At 36.8% G+C, this 19,205-nt stretch overlaps 1 protein-coding gene across 1 annotated transcript in view; it reads right to left on the reverse strand.

Moving 5' to 3' along the window:
* PARD3B (par-3 family cell polarity regulator beta) overlaps positions 1 to 19,205 on the reverse strand; it is a 569,932-nt gene that overhangs the window by 245,353 nt on the left and 305,374 nt on the right. Inside the window, exons 17-18 of the mRNA XM_063317964.1 lie at positions 2,377 to 2,583; positions 1,425 to 1,680 (exon numbers count right to left, since the gene is read on the reverse strand). Coding sequence (XP_063174034.1) covers positions 1,425 to 1,680; positions 2,377 to 2,583 — 463 coding nt within the window. The remainder of the gene's footprint in view (positions 1 to 1,424; positions 1,681 to 2,376; positions 2,584 to 19,205) is intronic.

A 19,205-nucleotide genomic window follows, 5' to 3' on the forward strand; every position in this document is an offset into this window, starting at 1 on the left:
AGGCCTGCAGGTACATAGCCACCACTGCCTTAATCTGAAACACTTCATACAGCTTGGTAACTGGTCCAGCTCAATAGATACCTTTTAGCATTCTGAATAGCCTACAGAGATGGATGACATGAAACTTTACTAACAGTAAAGTGCCTTTTTATGCCGACTCAAATATAATTGGGCTGAGAGTCTGATGAAAGAGGTTTGTTGTTCTTGCAGGATATGGAAGACGAATTTGTTAAGTTCTTCCCTTTAATTTGAAGAATAAAATGAAATAAGAAGTACAGGAACACAAAATAGTATCTTTAAAATCTCAAAAAATATTATCAATGTATCTAATGCTTATGTCACATCCTTCTGGATGTTCTTCTGGAGAAGAGAACAGACTTGGCCACACTTTTCTGGGGTTCTCTCAGAGGCTCAGAACACTTCTCCTTCTCTGTTTTCAAAGACTTCTCATGTTTACCTCTACCCATGACAGTGGCAGGGCATTCAGAAATAAACTTGCCAATTAAATGTTCAAGAATTCATGAAGGGGTGTTGAATGGCTAACATTTAAAGCAGATACTAGAGAAGAAAAATCAATCAACTTAAAAATGGTGTAAAATGAAACAACTAAAAGCATTCAGCAAATCCATATTCTGGGAAAACAGACATTTCATAACCTCTATACAACGCTGAGTAGGTGACTTCCAAAACATCTGCTGCCAGAAGCAGAAGATGCCAGTGTCAGCATAGGCAAATATTGTCTGCCATGTAATCTATAATCACTTCTGAGCTTCTCTGTCCCTTTTATTAACTGGAAGAGTTTGGCTAGGATCCTCTTTTCTACCTTTTCTCAGATAATGAAGTAAAAAAAAAATGTCACAAGGCAGCAATGACAAACCACTTCCATAATCACTCCCAAGAAAGCTGCATGGATGCAGTCAATAAAAGAAGAGCTCCACACAAGGACATCTTTACTTTTCATTCAACAATATTTAGTTCATGTGGCTTATATTACTATGCTACTTAAGAACTTTAAAGAGAATAAGGTTGAATCAGAACTGGTCATCCTAAAAGCAATCCCACTGAACTCAGTAGGACTTAAGTCACACTTGACTAAATCAAATCTCACTGCTTTCAGTGTGCTTGCTCCAAAACCAATAGTTTATTTGTTACAACCTCTCTTTAGTTCTTTTTGAGGAAAAATAGGGCATAACTGCTAACAAAATAATTGACAAGTACATGTTGAAAAATACATACTCCTTTTCTAATATGCAGTTTAACTGATGTATTAGCAAAATTAACATATATAGTGTTCATTTTTACTAAATGTCATTCAGTGGATACAGTGCTTGACTTGTGCTCAACCTCACTGAGGGGCCTCAGGCCAAATAAATAAAGTTCAAATTAACATAAGATCAATAAGAAATATAAAAAAGACCTTTTACCTTAACATAGCACCCAAACTTTTCTTTTTTGTTTTTCTTTCAGGATTGTCATTCTCTTCTTTTTTGTCCTTTTCACTGATCTTCGATTTGTTCTTGAGATTAACTTTTTTATTTTTTTCTTTTACTTTCAATTTTTCTTTGGTCTTGTGTTTTTTTGTCTTCCCTTCCACATCTTCTAATTCAGAATTCATGTGAAAGGCTTTTGCAAAGTGCTGACCATCAGGACCAGAAAGAGAGCTCTTATCTGACAGACCATCTGCAGAGGAAGAAAAGTAATCAGTATGTACAGAAGATAGCCTTATAGGCTACACACATATTTTCTAATTAATGTGTATAAGCAAAACTACTTTCTATAAATGGCAAACCAAAGACATTTCCAGTAAACCTGTCAGAACTGCAGAGGTAGGATTATAACAGACTTTTATTTGATTCTTTGTATTAAAGAGACCATAAAATATGGACAGCTAAATCTAACTGGATACTGTTGTTCATATTATTCACTACTTATTATATTCGGTCATATGCTTGACACCAAGTCTATCAAGGCTTTACATGCAAATAGAAATATACACACACTATTCAAACCTAGATTCAGAAATGACCTAATACAGATAGCACCAATGGCTTTCAGGAAGAAGACAAGATATATGCATCAATTGAGCCAGTCTTCTGTGATCATATTGGAATATGACAGAGCTGTCCAACAATATACCGTATACCAAGATAGAAAAGGAGTATCTACTCATTGATCAGATCAATATATGACCTCCAGCCATGTTTTCAAAGATGACAGGTTAGGGCTCAATACGTGAATCTCAATATAGTTCCATAACTAGATAATCTGCAGTAATGTTCCATACAAAACTATGGTTATATATGCAATACTAGATTCAACTCTTCATTGAAATCAGATTTTACTGATGCATTTTTATAGGACAACATAGATATTTACCTTCTGCCATGTCTTCAGGTCCATCATAAGATTTATCGATGGCAGCTCGGAAACTCTCATTACATCCCCGACCACGGACCATGTGAGGCCTTGGCCTATAGAATGGAAGCTCATTCTTTTTTACTTCAGCAACAGCTGTCTGGAGACTTTCGAGGGAACTTGACTTTTTTAAACCCAGGGTGGGGCCAATATCCTTGCCAGGAGATTCTAAAGAAAGAGAATAACAGAAAAATATTTAAACTACCTAAAGCTGTAACAAAGCTACTAACTTGTCCAAGTTTTAAAGTAGAGTTTCAGTTAGTACACCAATATATAGTAATACTAGATCTTGAAGTTGCACAACTGGAAGTCACCACTTGTTCCTCATAATTATGCAGAATGTTGGGTCTTCCGGTAGGGACATGGCTGACTGAACAGCTGTGTCCGCGAGCTCCATGGACAGAACTGACAGCGGCGGGGCTTTTTTTGGACTAGGGCAGGTTTTTGTCCTGAAGCCCAAGAGCGATTTTACGGACAAAGAAAACACTCAGAATCATTCCATCTGTCCTCTGGAATGGCAACTTGCAGCCCGAGAATCGCAAACAGTGTTCGCACTGATCAGGTAAGAGCCACCAGGACGCCAGGACATCATCATTTCCAAGCCACACTGTAGCCTTCAGGGACACTAGGTCGAGCCACCCCATTTCTGAATCAATCAATCTATCTATCTATCTATACACACACACACACACACACACATGCTCTGTGTGTGTGTGTGTCTGTGTGTGTAATGTACCCTAAGAGAGACTTTCTACAGCAAGGAGAATCGATCTTTCTTGGTGCCTGTTGTTATTTTTGGGATTAATTTTCAAAAATCTTTTTAAGCTTTGGTTTGTTTTCTCACTTGGATATTGAGGAGGACTGAGAATAAACAAGCATCACCCTGTTATTATTTTTGTATCGAATTTGAAGGATTTAATATTTTTCTACACGTTGAATTTGCTGTTTTGAATCTTCAGCTTTCTGTTTCCACTTTCCCTGGGAACTGCTTGTTACCATACTTTCTCTTTATGTCAGCAACTTTCAGAGATTTTCCATTAACTCATTAACTCCTACTCTCGCTAGTCAAGTATCTAGGGGGCACCATAATCTACTGCCTGAAACATGGAGGATTTCAAGGAGATTTTTTCAGAGTTCTGTTGTGAGCTTCGCTATGAATTTAAACAGATTTGTTATGATACCTGTCAAGCTATTCTGCAAGATATTTGGGACATTGCAGAAAATATCAGCTTTAAAATGTGTCAATTGTCTGAGGACATTGTGGAAGAAGATGAAGATTTTAACAAAGATAGAGATGTTTATACTGACAGTGAGATTGAAGCTTCTGTTGAAATGCCAGACGACGATTACAATTTGGTATTGAAGGGGTTAAAGGGACAGTCTGAGTTGCAAATTACAAAGGGAGGTTTTTTTTTGATGTAGTATTATGGGAAAGAAGAGGCTCTGTTCTGTGGGAAGTTTTTTGATGAGAAGTCTGAGCTTCTGGGGTGGGGGAGGCAGTTGGGCTGTTTGGTTTCTGTATGAAAAATGCCTTGTGTATAATATGGAGATATGTAAATGCTTTGGTTTATTTCAAGGTGGGGTAGAGAATTAAGACTGTTTATTTGGATTGATATTAAGGCTTGTATGTTTTCATTTTTCTTTAATGATTTGGATTAAGATTCACTGGATTGCTTTTAAGGTCTGTTTGATTCTTAAGATTTATAAGATATAATAATAATTGCTTGGTTTTAGGTTTAATAGGGTTAAGATTGTTATAGTATTATTAATTATAAAAGTAAACAATTTGAATGTTTTTATAATTTGATTTTTATTATAGTGGACAGAAATACATAGAATAGTGGTAGGAAGGAAATAATTAAATAACTGTTTTTTGGGGGGGAAGTTGATTTGGAGGTTTATATATTTCTTTTTCTTTCAATATAAGGGGAAGGAGCAATTGTGTTTAGTGATTTTTATAATGTGCTAATGGAAGGATTTATAGTAATAATGTGATCTTGAGTTGATATAGAGTAAGGGATTGATTATGGAAATTGCTGTATATTCTTGTTGCAAGTCGGAAGTCACCTCTTTATGTAATCTTCAAAATTCTTTTTTCTTGTGTTCCACACTTTTAGTTTTTTTTCTTTTTTGTAGTTTTAATTTTTGTTTCAAACGTAATAAAATTCTTATTAATGATAATAATAATAATTCTGTAGAACTTTGAAGTCTAGTAAATTAGATGTTAATCTCATAGGCGCAGAAAACATAAACCATAAAAGCTGGAAGCATAATTAACTCAGAAACAATACTATTATTCTGAGACTTGAGGGAATCAAAACAGCAGGATCTAAAATTCCCTCAGGATCCTAATCTAATTTCACAACTGACATAGGCTTTGTTAAGACAAATGAATACTAGTTTCATAAAGAAAGTAACCCTCCTTCAATAGCCACATAAATCCTAAATCTGTCTACAAGTTTACTGGGACATATCTGTAGTGCTTTTTTTTGCTGAGAATTTTTCTTTAAGAGAAGAAAAAGACTATTAATTTATTTCCAAGAATTGTTATGAAAATGTCTCAAGTATTTTAACCCCCAACTTTTTGGCAAAGCATACATTTTGAAAAGCAAGTCAGTACATCTGCATATGCAAGCTCCTCCTTTTCGTAGAGTAAAAGGACTGTCTCATGAAGACATGAAGAATAGCATAGGGTCTTTTGAAGGGTATATGAAACGTGAATTAAAGGGCGGCCAGACAAGGTGCTACACAAAAACCTGTCCACCGAGAAGCTAAAGAGCAGACCTACACAGCAGAAGCCACAGGAAGAAAAACAAAAGATGCCCTTAAAACACAACAAGGCACATGATTGTTCAGTTAGGCAAATCTCCCTAAGCAAGATTGCTGAAGAATTTCGGCATTCTATGTACTTAGATTTTGTTTTCATAAATTGTTCTAAGTATACTTCCTCTTTCCTTTACTTTTACACAATGGACAGGGGAAGAAGATAATATCTGATGTGGACTGTCTACAAAAGCAACCTGAAGTTTAAGTGGGGAGATCAGAAATGCTTCTCTCACATTGCCTTTACCAGACCATTTCTGATGGACAGCCATGTTGTATAGCTTACTTATCCTTCAAAGGCCTGAAAGTGGGAACTACTGAAACTGTATTATGTACGTGGTTCCTGCCTAAAAAAGAACAATGTGGCAAGAGAAGGGAAGAGAGAAGAAAAAAATGAAAACATTTTTTTTGAAGGAATAGCAGCATCCTTCTGGAAGATAGATTAGCCCCCAGTCTATGTGGAAATTGTTCAAAGCAGGATTTTTCCAGAGAGGAATTGAGGAATAATAGGAGTGGTGCTATTTGATGATTTATTGTTATTTATCGTTATGTTGTGGGTTTTGTTTTTTACGTTTGACCATGGATGATTGAATTTTATGTTTCTTGCACTATTTACTGTGGATATTTTAATTCTGTTGTTAAGTTCCAGGAGTTCTAGGGACTACCAATAAATAATAAATACAACCCACAAACAAACAAGCAACAGTATGAGAGAGACTATAGGAAGAAAAGAAGCAAAGACTTAGAACTGGGGATGCAGTCACAGACATCCACGGAGGGGGGGATGCCAAGTGATGGAACATGAATCACAATATTATAATGGAAACTTTATCCCTCACATGCTTGTGTGAGACATCACAACTCAAGTACAGCAGAATAGAGCTTCTGCCATAATGGCATCTTCGTTGCTAGCTTTTGCCTCTGGGTGCAGTGAACAGTGGATCAACAAATGTGGTGAAAAAAGATGTCATAGGCCAGAGGCGGAAAGATAACAGAAGATACAGAAAGAAAAGGGGTAGCATGCTGTGCAGAGAGACTCAGAGGATTTTGAAATGTCTCAGGCACGCAACGCAACAGGGAAAGTTGCAGGGTGCAGAGCTAGTGAATGATCATTAGCACACCTGAAGTTTCAAAGACTTTAGTGATGCAAAATAAAGAGGAGGATCATGATGGGATGTAGCGAGAAATGTGTGCAAGGAAAAAAATGAGCATGCTTAGAGGGATAGAAGGCATGTTGGAAAGTGTTCCTAATTTTGTTTTCATATGTACTAGTTGTGAAATGAAAGAATGGTGGTAATGCTGAGTATTTTTCCAGAGTATTTTGCTTTTAACGCAGATCATAATGTAGTGTACTTATTTCTGGAGACATACTGATTACTATGCATTTCTCTGAACATTATGACAAAGCGTTTTTTAAAAACAGGGAAAACGTTTCCTCTTTCTTCTCAGTCACTGTATTCTTTTAGTGCATGAACTACATAACCCAAGCAGAACCAGAACAAAAACTAATTTGAATAAATCGGTTGTATAAGGGAAGTTTCTAAATGGAAATTTATTAAGACTTTTCAAACTTGCAAGGCATGCAAGAAAGTAAAGAGCTCAATAAGTGATAGATGGTAAGTAAAGCAAGAATGTAAACAATATGCTATGATTTTTGAAGGAGAAAGATCAACAAGATATTTGGATTAGTCCAGTTGCTGTAAAAGAAACTAAACATGCAAAATACTGTGCTGGTTGCTGCTTTTTAAAAAACTTTGAGCCTTGAGAGAATTGGAACTATTTAAACGTAATATTAAATCTGGCGATATTTGCATGTTTGGAACTAAATACACGATGCAATGCAATAATGAGTAAATAAAGCCAAGTAATTAATGAAACCAGGAGAGGAGAGGAGAAGAGAGGGAAAGGAGAGCAAGCATTGCCATCACATAGTAAAGATCAGTGATACAAAGCAATTTAACACTGCTGTTCCCTGGAGACTTTGAGGGCTTGTATACAAAAAAGAGAGGAAGAATGAGAGAAACCAGTTTAGAGGGAAACCTGGTTGCTAGGTCACAAAGTGCAAGCTTCCTTTGTTCATTAATTGCCATTGTGGAGACTACCATTATTGCCAAATTAGCAACTGCTGAAATGGACTGTGAGCACTGCCCTGTGTGCAATGTGAAGGTACTTAAAATTATTCAAGGCATAAGCCTCAGTGAGAGGTATAGTGGTGCCCATTTGAGGTTGAAAAGGAACAACAAAAAATGAGAGAAAAATCACTGAAGAAGGAACAGCTAAAATAAACGGTCTTCTGATCAGTAGAGAAAAAGGAAGGTTGCTTTCTAGTGAGAAAAAAGCTTTGATTGCCAGCTTTCAACAAGAAAACCACTACCTGGCTTTAAATATAGGATTCTCCTGCAGTGCTTAATCAACACCAGATCTCAGTTTTGGTCGTGCTTTCAAAATTTAGGCTCATCCTTAGGAAACGTATTTCAGAGAGACATGGATGATAAAGATATGGCCTCTGAGCATGCACATATCCCTCTCTGATTAAACAGAACGTATATACACATGCATAAAATATATATGAATTAAATAAATATAGCATAAATTTATTTATTGAGAAATAAATAAATAAATATAGCATAAAAGTATTCAATCCAAGTAGAAAAAGAGGGTGGGAAAAAGGAAGCACAACTGCATTCCTCTCTTTGTAAGCCCTCCTTCTGGTACTGTCCTAGTTGTCAAAAAAGCAAGTAAGGTGGTAAACTTCTTCCTTGAATGTGTTTTTTTCCACTGCAAGCTCACAAAATGGACTTTAGGCCAGGCTAGAATCCTCTCTTCCCTCACCCAACTGCAATAGGAGCCACAGTAAAATCATCTATTCCTAAGATCCTCTGAGCAGCTTGTCATTCTCTTCTATGGGAAGCAACCTGAGATATCTTTAAAAATTAGTTCTGAATATATAGGACTGGAAAGAGTGAGCAGTAACAAGGTCATGCTATTTATCCCAGTTCGAAGCCTAAATTGACGAAAGAAATAGCAGCAGATCTGGTATAGGTGAACTTCATTTTCAAACAGTATATGGGGTACCAATTTTGATTTATTTGATTTTATTTGTTTGGGAGCTCAAGGAAGCATACATATGCTCACTTCTCTAATTTTTAACAATCACTATCAGCACCCTGTGAAGATAGGGTAGGCAGAGACTGACCAGCCCCAAGTCACCTACTGCTGAGGGTGGACTAGAGTTAGTCTCCCCCCCCCCCTAATCCAATGCCTTGACCATTATACCACGCTGGCTCTCCACTTTGCAAGGCTTGGGCTTCTGTACATTGCTGTGAAGATTCAACACCTACATGGAACGTCACAGGGCCTAGTAGTCCTGGCCCAGGAAGGTGTTACCTCATTATCTTCCTCACCCACTTAGTGGTAGCATCTGTATTCACCATGACATTCTCCCTAAGTCTTGTAAGAAAACAAAGCAAAACAAAACAAGAACTACATGTTCAGTTTGCCTTTGTCTTTAAATGGATCTGATCAAACTAAGTGGTAGTATTTATTGCGATGCTTTGTTACTGTGGAATAGATTAAATTAAGAGCAATTGTGAATCTTGTTTCATCTATCAGTTGAGTTAAGTTGATAAAACTTGAAAGAACGAAGACATATGGCATAAGGGTTGATATAGATGGATGCCATATGTGTTACAATGACACTTGGGAGGATTAATTTCCATTAAAAGGATATACCATTTTTGTCTTTGAAAATATAACTCAAGGATAATGTTGCTCTTGGTGTACTGATCAGGGCAGATGGCTGTGATCAAGTATCCTAGATTCTACTATCAATTCCTTTTGAGACTCTCTTGGATTTTACAGCCAGTTCAAAAACCCAGATGAATACAATCATTATATAAAAGTCTTACTTCAGATATCCCACCATTGCAAAATGCTCCCCACTCATGTCCACAAACCTGCCCATGTCATCTTACATATTGTACTTAGAAACATAGCTAATGAATTAATCATGAATTTTGTACCTTTTATAAGCACTTGTGAAGCTCTGTGAATGTGAAATACAATACGGGCATGAAAAAAATATTTGGAAAATATTTTTGTTGTATAAATGTTAAGTCTGATCAAAAGAGAGGAATTAAATTAAATCTTAATGATATACTTCCTTCTTTTTAGCCTCCCATATAGCAGCCTCCCCAGGTACATTTAAAAAAAGAGGAAGAAATGAGAAAAAGCTGACAGCATTTATTTAACAAGTAAACTCAGTTAAACACTTCATTAGTTCTTGTTAATGCATCTAAAATTAGAGAACACATTGAACAGGCTTATGTTCAGTTTATGGCCTAAAAGCATTTTATGGGGATCCTGTCAAAATATGGAGCGAAGTGGCAAAGATTAACAACACACTGTACTTGCTTGAATAAAAGTGAAGTTTTCCTCTGTCACCTCCTTGAATCATCCTATTTAAAAACAGCTAATTCACTTATTCAAAATTCTTACTGAGGACACACACTCTCTCTCTAGTAGAATAATGCAGAACATGTAGTTGCCTTTTTCCTTAGATAATATCATTTCACCTGAAAAGCCTACCAATAATAGATTATTTTAGAGATCAGATTAAAAAGAAATTATGTTTTTTTATTGCATTTAAATGTATTGATTCATTATTAATCAAAACTAGCACAGAGTCCAGATCATGGAAAGTAATTGTCTACTCTACTCTGCCCTGTCAGATCACACTTGGAATACTTTGCCTGTGTCTGGGCACCAAAGCTCAAAAAGGACAGTCACAATTGGAGCAAATTAGAGCAAGACAAGGAATTCCAAGATGGGGAAGCATACAGAAACCAGGAGGCAAAAGCCTTCAGTGTATAACTGATCACTGTGTTGTCAATTTAAGGCAGCAGAGCGAGTTGGCTGTGGGTTCTAATCAACTAATTAAGGTCACAGAGTGGAACTTGTTAACTTGCGATTAGCACTTATTAGGGAAGTGCTGTGCCACAGAGAAAAGCTGCTCAGGAAGAGATAGCATGTTAGATACTCAAAAAGCTAGACAATGTTTGATTTTAAGGCTATGCCTACCAGATGGAGGACATGAGAACAAAAAGGAGGACATGTACTCCTTTTGCCGGATGTCTGGTAATCCTACCTACGGGGCCTGACTTATACACATATACACTGTTGGGTACACAGATATACATTTTTGGGTACACATAATACACACACATAGACATACATAGACTTTTCAGACCTATCTCTGTCAATATCAGGAAACTACATACTACAAACTTATAATAGATGATACAAGGTCATAGACCTTAACATGGCCAGGAATAGTAACTCAGAAGAAGGAGGAAAATTATATAAATTCAATGTACGCGATACCACTGAGTTTGGGAATCATTTCCATCAGCTTACTTTCTTACAGGACTCTAGTATTATACGTGTGAGCCCACACAATATAGTAAATATTGGCTGTCATTATGATCTGTTTCTCTAATTTTTCCCTTCCTCACTCCAGACCACTACTATCAACAACTCAGTGGGAAGGTCCCTAGAAGTTTGTCATCAATATTTGCTATATTTTTATTTACAATTGTTTATACTGCATGCAAGCCACATGCAAGGCAGTACTGGTATACTGAAAAAGGGTAATAAATAATTGTAATAAATAGGGCGAGGATTTCCATGATATGTCAATTTTTTTCTGGAACCTTTATTTGAATTTGTAAGTAAGTTAAAACATGTTTTAGAATAATCTGGTGAGATGCTTTTTATTTTGCCTGAAAAGTCATATTTTGACTTTTTAAAGGTGTTATGTCATATTTCTGCTTAATTTTGTAACAAATGTCATATTTTGGTCATTGGCAACCCTCCTGATAAGCCAGGAAGTTCGAGCCAGCAAAGAAAGTGAGAATTTGCCTGTTTTTTTTTCTTTTTCTTATTCGCTCCCCAACTCAGGGGTATGTGTGAGGGAGGGAGGGAAAGGGAAAAGGCTTCTCCCCTGACCAGGCCTAAAAAAATGGTGAGAATTTGCCTGTTTTTTTCTTTTTCTTATTTGCTCCCCAACTCAGGGCTGTGTGTATGTGTGTGTGTGTGTAAGAGAGGGAGAGCAACCTTTTTTAAAATGACTTCAGCAGGCAGAGGCTTCTCCCCTGACCAGGCCTGAAAAAAAGAGTGAGAATTTGCCTTTTTTTCTTTTTCTCATTTGCTCCCCAACTCAGTTGTGTGTGTGTTCAAGGTGGTAGAGTCACATGAGAGCTGCAATCTGATTTCAACATCCCTAAAAGTAGATGTTCAGCGAGTATGAAATTATGGCGTCTTGTTCAAGAATTTGGGGAGCAGATTTTCAGTAGCGATGGTGATATTTTGTTTTGTAAATTGTGTGAAGTTAAGGTATCGGCCCAAAAGCATTTTAATATTCAACAACGTTGTGACACTGCGAAACACAAGAGTTGTTTAGCAAGATTTACCTTCACTGAGAACAGGCAATGTCTCCTTTTCGAGAGAGCTTCTTCTTTAACGGCAGGTTCATCAAATACCCAGTCAGAATTTTGTAAGAATCTCTGTACAATGATGGTTACTTCAAATATTCCCTTAAGGAAATTAGGTAGCGGTAACCTCAGGCATTTTTTGGAGAAGTACACCAGTCACCCGATTCCAAATGAATCAACTGTAAGGAAAAGTTACATCTCTGCCTGCTAGGAAGATGTGTTAGGAAGGATAAGATCTGCTGTTGACAGCAATAAGATATGGGTTTCAATAGATGAAACAAGTGATGTAAACGGAAGATATGTAGCCAAAGTTATTATTGGCACTCTGAAATGTGACAAGCCTGGTGAAGTATTTCTTCTAACATGTGAAACTCTACAAAAAGTAAACAATTCCACTATTGCTATGCTCTTTGATGATTCTATGAAACTACTCTGGCCAGATGGTGTAAAAAGGGGAAATATCCTTCTCTTTGTAATGGATGCTACTCCATATATGACTAAAGCAGCCAAGGTACTTAAACTTCTTTATCCAGAAATGATCCATGTCATATGCCTTGCACATCGTTTACACAGAGTGGCCAAAGAGATTTGAAGCGACTATCCTGATGTAGATAAGATAATGTCGAATGGGAAAAAATGTTCATTAAATCTCCACTTCGAGTACCAAAGTTCAAAGAAATTGCTCCTACTTTGGCTCTTCCTCCCCAACCTGTCGTGACATGTTGGGGGACTTGGCTGGATGCCGCTATGTATTATTTCACAAATTATGCTTCCTTGTGGTGGATAGTTAAAGAATTTGACTGTTGTGAATCTTCCTCCATCAAGATGGTGCAAGATTCCTTATCTGAAACCTTGGCTGGAAATTTAGTATATATAGGATCTCACTTCAGTGGATTATCAAGAGCAATCACCCACCTTGAAACTGTCGGAATGGAACTTAGTGATGCACTGAACATTGTAAAACAAACTGAGAGTGATTTAAAGCAAGCAAAGGGGAAAGTGGCTGAAAAAAATAGTGATAAACTGCAAAGAGTGCTGCAATCTAATCTGGGTTATTCAACACTTTGCAGAATAAGTAACATTCTAAATGGACTCGAAGCAAAATTTGAAGACTTCAAGTCAGAATTTTCTCCAGATAAGTTTGCTTTTTTCAAATTTGTTCCTATAACCTCTTGTGATGTTGAACAGAGTTTCTCCAGATACAAGAACATACTGGTGGACAACAGAAGGAGTTTTGAGTTCGATAACCTCAAGATGTAGGTGGTCATCCAATGCAATTCTGCTGTTAATGAAAACTAATCCAGGGATGACCATTGTACTCTCAAAATGTTCATTTGATTCCTTCAATACTAGCACTTCTGCACTGGAAGTGAAGAAGAATAAACCTTTTAGTGTGTGTGTGTGTAAGCACAGATTTTTAAAAATTGAGTGCTAATTTCAGAAAAATTGTAAAGTCATATTTTTGCTTTAAAAGTCATATTTTTGGTTTAATTGGTCATATTTAAATGGTTTAAAGGTCATAAATGCTTGCACATTTCTAACATTTTTAGGTCATAGAAATCCATCACTTCAGTATAAAATAAATGTTCAAATATGTCCAAACATGTAATACAAAATCAAACAATGAAAACTATATCCATAGAGGATTTTGTCCTGTATTAGTCCACAGATATTTACCCATTTTAAGTGGTGACAAATTTTTAAAAAGTAATAAAAACAATGGTTCAGGGGGAAAAAACCCACAAAGATACTTATATTTTCAATAAAGGGAATCAAAATATAATAGATACTTTAAGATAATAAGCTGCAGTTTCATTAACTGATGTACCCTTGTTTAATTTTTTATAAGATTGTCAGTATAAAATTATAGCCTCATATTGTGTTCTATAATAAAAATTACTAGAAAATCAGGGATATTTTTAGTTTAAAATTTTATACATATCTGTGTGCACAGACACACATACATGCATAAAACTGGCAGTCATATGTGGAACCACTCTTGACATCATATACATTAAGCTGGAAATCAAAACAATCAATAAAACCTATATAAGCCAGAAGTAGAGCCTGGGAGAGCCCACGTCTTTCCAAAAGATCCTAGCAAGTCCTGATACAGAAATGTAAGCTATATAGACATATGCACCCACACAAGCATTTTATTTTAGCGATGCTTAGTTTTTTACAATAATTGCATTTATATATTGAACCATGTTGCCGCAAAGAAAATATATACTGGACTGGGCCTATCTAAATATATGTATTTGCACAGAATAGGATTACCTTTCTTCTTCAGCCCTCTCTCCAACTTGTCCCAGAGAGTTAGGGACAATTTGGAGCAGAAAGACCCTTTATCTAAGCTGAACTCCACCAAGGCAAGAATGAACTGTACTCATTGGTGGCATACATGATTCTTACAAAGCACAATGCACTTAGCGAAATAAATGCATAATAGTGCTAACATTTATGTCCCCCCTCCACTCTTATTCTGAAACAGGAGATGGACTACAGGGATAAAGAAAGAGCAGATTGGGAAACATATAATGAATGACCCAGTTCTCTATTTCTCCTCTTCACACCAATCCTATGCTAATAGTTAAACTATAAATTAGGTCCTAATTTATTATTTCAAATCTTGACTGTTAAACTTGCAATTCCAACTAAGATCTTTCACACACATGATCACAAACATATATACATAACAAGAAAACCCTTCAATTTTCATATATGATCACATTTAGTTCTATCTAATAATGAAAACCGTCTTAGATTATGTTAATAAATAAAGCAATTACTCTAATATGGGTGGAGAACCTGTGCTCCATCCAACCATATATTGCTGAACCAAGCTGTAGAAGCAAGTCTTTTCTATTGCTCCCCCCCCCCCTGCCCCACCTGCAACAACATTCTCCTGGATATCTGAACTGCCCTTCCTTTTTGGCATTTAACAGGTGTTTCACGACCTGGTTTTTCCAACAGGTTCTGGGTTGTTGGAATGGTATTTTTAGTCCCTTGATCAATGAGAAGTGTTTTAATTCTGGTTGATTGATTATGGTGTATTCTCAGTCCTATACATATAATTCTATAGAATTAAATTTACACATCTGAAAGATATGACATAAAGGGAAAAAGTTGGGAGGAAAGAGTGGAAAAGGCAAATTTGGGTGATACTTAATTTCTTGAATAATTCTTGGATAACCAAGTTTTTATATCTATTGTTCTGGACAAGGGAGAACAAAGCATCTTTCCTACAGCTGCTCCTTCTCTGGAAGTTGTATGGAGCAAAGTTGGTCTTCCTGATTAGTATGACTTTCTATCTGAGAGAAATGCAGCTCTCAAGCTTGGTCCCTTGTTTAATAAGAAAGACCAAACTCTTTCAGCTCTATATCCCTCATTCAACTAATCTGGATATGTCCAAATAAATACCTGCCAAAGAAAGGAGGTGGCTTGCAGATGAAAGGACAGAGAGTAAAATTTGAAGAAACAGGAATATGTCATCAGTGGTCAGCTAAAGTGCAAGGTGGTTAACGTTTGAGCAATTAAGCAGAGCCACTAAATTAGCCAGTGTTAGAATTACTGACACATTAATTTATCAGAGTAATTTCTTTGTATACTCCAGCTAAAAGAAGATGCTTCTGGGAACCAATTCAGAGAAATGAATTTGTGTAAAACAGGTTACTTAAGTATCCCAATATTAGAGGGATATAACAAGATTACAGCCATTTCAGAAGAGAGAAGAATTGGATAAATTGCCTGCAATATATTTCCCTCACAAAAATGATAGATTCTTCCTCATAAAATGTAGTCAGTTGGCAAAACTAGACAGAACAGGCGCGGTGATGCATATTTATGGACAAGTCTACCCTAGTCAGGTATACAGAAGGCCTTTTAATTTAAAATATTAATTGGAAGCTAGCACACTGCAAAACAAAGCACCCAGCCTCAAGAATACTCTGTATTACCAATAATATCATCCCAAGTACATGTACCCCAAAGGCATTATTAGCAGATAACACGGTAGGTAGTTAAATTCTATGCTTTGTGTGGAAATGTGTCCCCATGCCTAGGGAGGGTGAAAAAACCAACAAAGGTAAATTGAGGTAATACAGACCATTCTGGGAGACTAGAAGGAATGGCAGAGAAATAAGCTTAACCTTCTGCTAAATGGGTATTCATATCCACCATGGCAACTGTTTTGAGGGGGGGGGGGGGGTTCCATAACATATATTCAACATTCCAAACGTGTCCCCGGCTCAGAAAGGTTAGGGAGTCTGCTGTATAGAAAATATGACTGACCCAATGATGCATGTGTGCGCGCCTACATGAAACTCTAAGGGACCAGAATTTAAATACTATCAGAAACATAAATATTGTTCTTATCACATAAAATAAAAATCCATTCCTGCTTATGTGGATAATCTAAATCTTCCTCTATTCATGACTGTTCTTTCAGAATTGGAGATTATTTGTCTCTCTCTCTCTCTCTGTGTGTGTGAGAGAGAGAGAGAGTGAGTGTGTGTGAGAGAGAGAGAGAGAGAGAGATTTTATGTATATATAAAAACTTTAATTGCTCAGAGATGGCTTAGAAATTCTTGTGATGATGTTCTAGAACTAAAGGGAAGAGAATCCATTTCCCTGCAGATCTGTAAACAGAAATTGTAAGGAACCTTTGTTCTATGAGGCAGTGCGTTTTCTGGATTTGGAGAACTATTGGCAAGATGTCATGTAAAAAATAAACTCTATACCTGTTCAGAGTGATTCCCTGAATAATATATAAATATTGTAATTAAATACTGATGCTGATTTACATTTTAGAGGCTATTCTTAATTATTCTGTTTTGCTTTTCACGCACTACAATCCAATGACTTGAATGAAGGAGTTCAGGAGATGCTTATCATGTCTGCAGATGAGGGGTGGCTAAATGATAGTTAAAAATCTAGACAGACTTGAGCAGTGAGCTGAGATGACTAGGACAGAATTATAAAATTCTATATTTGAGTAGGAAAAATATAAGGAAAAATATATATAATACAAGTACAGGATGGGGGAGAACTGGCGTGGCAGTAGTACATGTAAAGGGGATCTGGATGTCTTTGTCAACCGCAAGTTAAACATGAACCAGCAGGTTGATGCAGCTGACAAAAAGGTAAATACTAGCTTGATGTCACACTCACTGATCAAATGTTCCCCAGAACACCTTATTGGAAGCGCATCCATCTTCTGAAGACCTGTGCCAGCCTGCGAGTTGCCAAGCGGGAGGGGAAAATGGACTGGAGAGTGAATTGTATTGTTTGGGTTAGAGGATCATTGCCACAAGGTCATCAAAAGAGAAGCCGTTCTGGCCATCTGTTGGCACGGAAGGAGGAGGGGTGCATTCTTAGATGGGTAATGCGGGGAAAGATGGGAAACTGGCAATTTTAAACTGTAGAATGCGTGGGAACCTCCATTCACAACTTTTACTTTGTACTGGACGCTTCGCTCATTAAACAGATTTATAAGTAACCCTTATGAGTCGTAACTGAATGCAGCTTGAGTGGCCAGGCGTTGACACTTGAGATGGCTTAACAGGAATGTAGAGCCAGTTAATGGAAAGTAATTTTTCTACTCTGCCCTAATGTGACCACTCTTGGAATATTGTTCCAGTTTTGAGCACCATGGCTCAAAAAGGACAGTGGCAGATTGGAAAAAGTTCAAAGGACAACTATCAAGATAGTGAAGGGTCTGGAAACCAAGCCCTACTGTATAAGGGATTGGGGTATGTTTAGATTATAGAAAAGCTGACTTGAGGGGAGACATGATAGTAGTTTTAAAATATCTGAAGTGTCATCATACAGACAAGCAAGTGGGCTTATTCTCTCTTCCTCCAGAGGGCAGGACCAGAAACAATGGTTTAAAAAAAGGAAACATGTTCAGGCTAGATATCAGGAGGAATTTCCTGACTGCCAGCCAGTAGAACAAGCTGTCATATTAAGTGATGAATTTTCTTGAAACAGCTGTTGAATGGTCATCCAGCAGAGATGCTGTAGTGGATCCTACACTGAGCGGGGGGTTGGACTAAATTATCTCTAAGGTGCCTTCCAGTTCTATGGTACTGTGAAATGAAAAGTTTAGTTAATTATGTTTCCCAATTTGTCTACTACTTTGCAAAGGCTTTGTCTTGAAAGGTTATAGAGAAAATGAGCAAGGAGCAAGAGCCAATCTAAGGAAGGTTATACTGAGACTACAGTAACGTGTTTTATTCCTTGTAGAGTTTCTAGGATACAGAAACTCACAACCCCAGGCCCAATTACTGAAAAAGGGCTAACACTTTGCCCTTCTCAGCCCATGCCAAAGTACTGAAATGTGTTTTCAGGATTATTTTGACAACCTCAGCAAATGGACTATATGACAAGTCTTAGAACTGTACTGTTTTTTCTGGTCACAAGAAAAAAAGCAGTAAATGTTCACATTTTGGATCTGTATTCCTTTCATTTATGAGTATTAAACATAATGTTTTATAGGCTCATTTAGAGTTCTTTCCTTCCCTTTTCCCCCCATCTCATCATTACTCATCTACATTTTCAGGCATGATCTCTGCAGAGATACTATAAATTAGCTAGGACAGAGGGATTTCAATATTCATCACACGCTTTAATTTGCGCTCAACTGAATAGTTATCACTAGCACTCCTAGTGTTACGGCCTTTTCAACACTGCTTCATTTAGAAAACATGTAGAGAATTATGAAAGGCAAGGAAATATGTTAAAACTTTTTATACTCAATAATTACTGGTAATCATTATCTTTTAGTTGGTCTTTTGCCTTAGGCAAAGGATCCTAAACTGGAATTAAAAATAAAAGGTCTGAATAATATTATGCATGTCAAAGAAACATCAGAAGTTCAAAGTCCAGAGAATTTGAAAAAAACCTCAGATTAAAAACTCTCATTACATATTTGAGAACATTACATACATCTACTTGAAATAACTTGCTTATACACTATAGCACCACTTGATTGTATCACAGGCTTAATCTCATTCATGAAGAGCTGTTGCTTTAATCTGGAAGGCCAGGTAAAAAGGAGGGAATATTCAGGCTTATTTAGCAAGCGATTCATACTGCTCTGTAATCATAGAGTAGCTATATGCTATATGTTACAAAGGACATTAAATTATCCTCCTCAGTTGATAGGCAAATTTATAAACCTTGGAGACTTGCAAAAGAAGTCCCTTCTGTTTTTATTTTGGTCAGCCTAGAAAAAGAAACGTGTAAATGAATGTTCTGGAGAGAAGACAACAAAATTACAGTTTTCCACTGACATTTTAATGTTTATTTTCAGCTGTTCCCAACCATAACTTAAACTGAGACACTCAATGTGATCAACAAGTGCTCCCTTTATACCTACCCTTCTGAGACCTACCTTTTAAAGCATGGAAATGTATTTTCATATGCATCACCAACATGTCTGTAGTTCTGCGTACCCAGAGATTCCCTTGGGTA

The sequence above is a fragment of the Candoia aspera genome, chromosome 1, assembly GCF_035149785.1.
Source record: "Candoia aspera isolate rCanAsp1 chromosome 1, rCanAsp1.hap2, whole genome shotgun sequence".
Classification (NCBI taxonomy): domain Eukaryota; kingdom Metazoa; phylum Chordata; class Lepidosauria; order Squamata; family Boidae; genus Candoia; species Candoia aspera.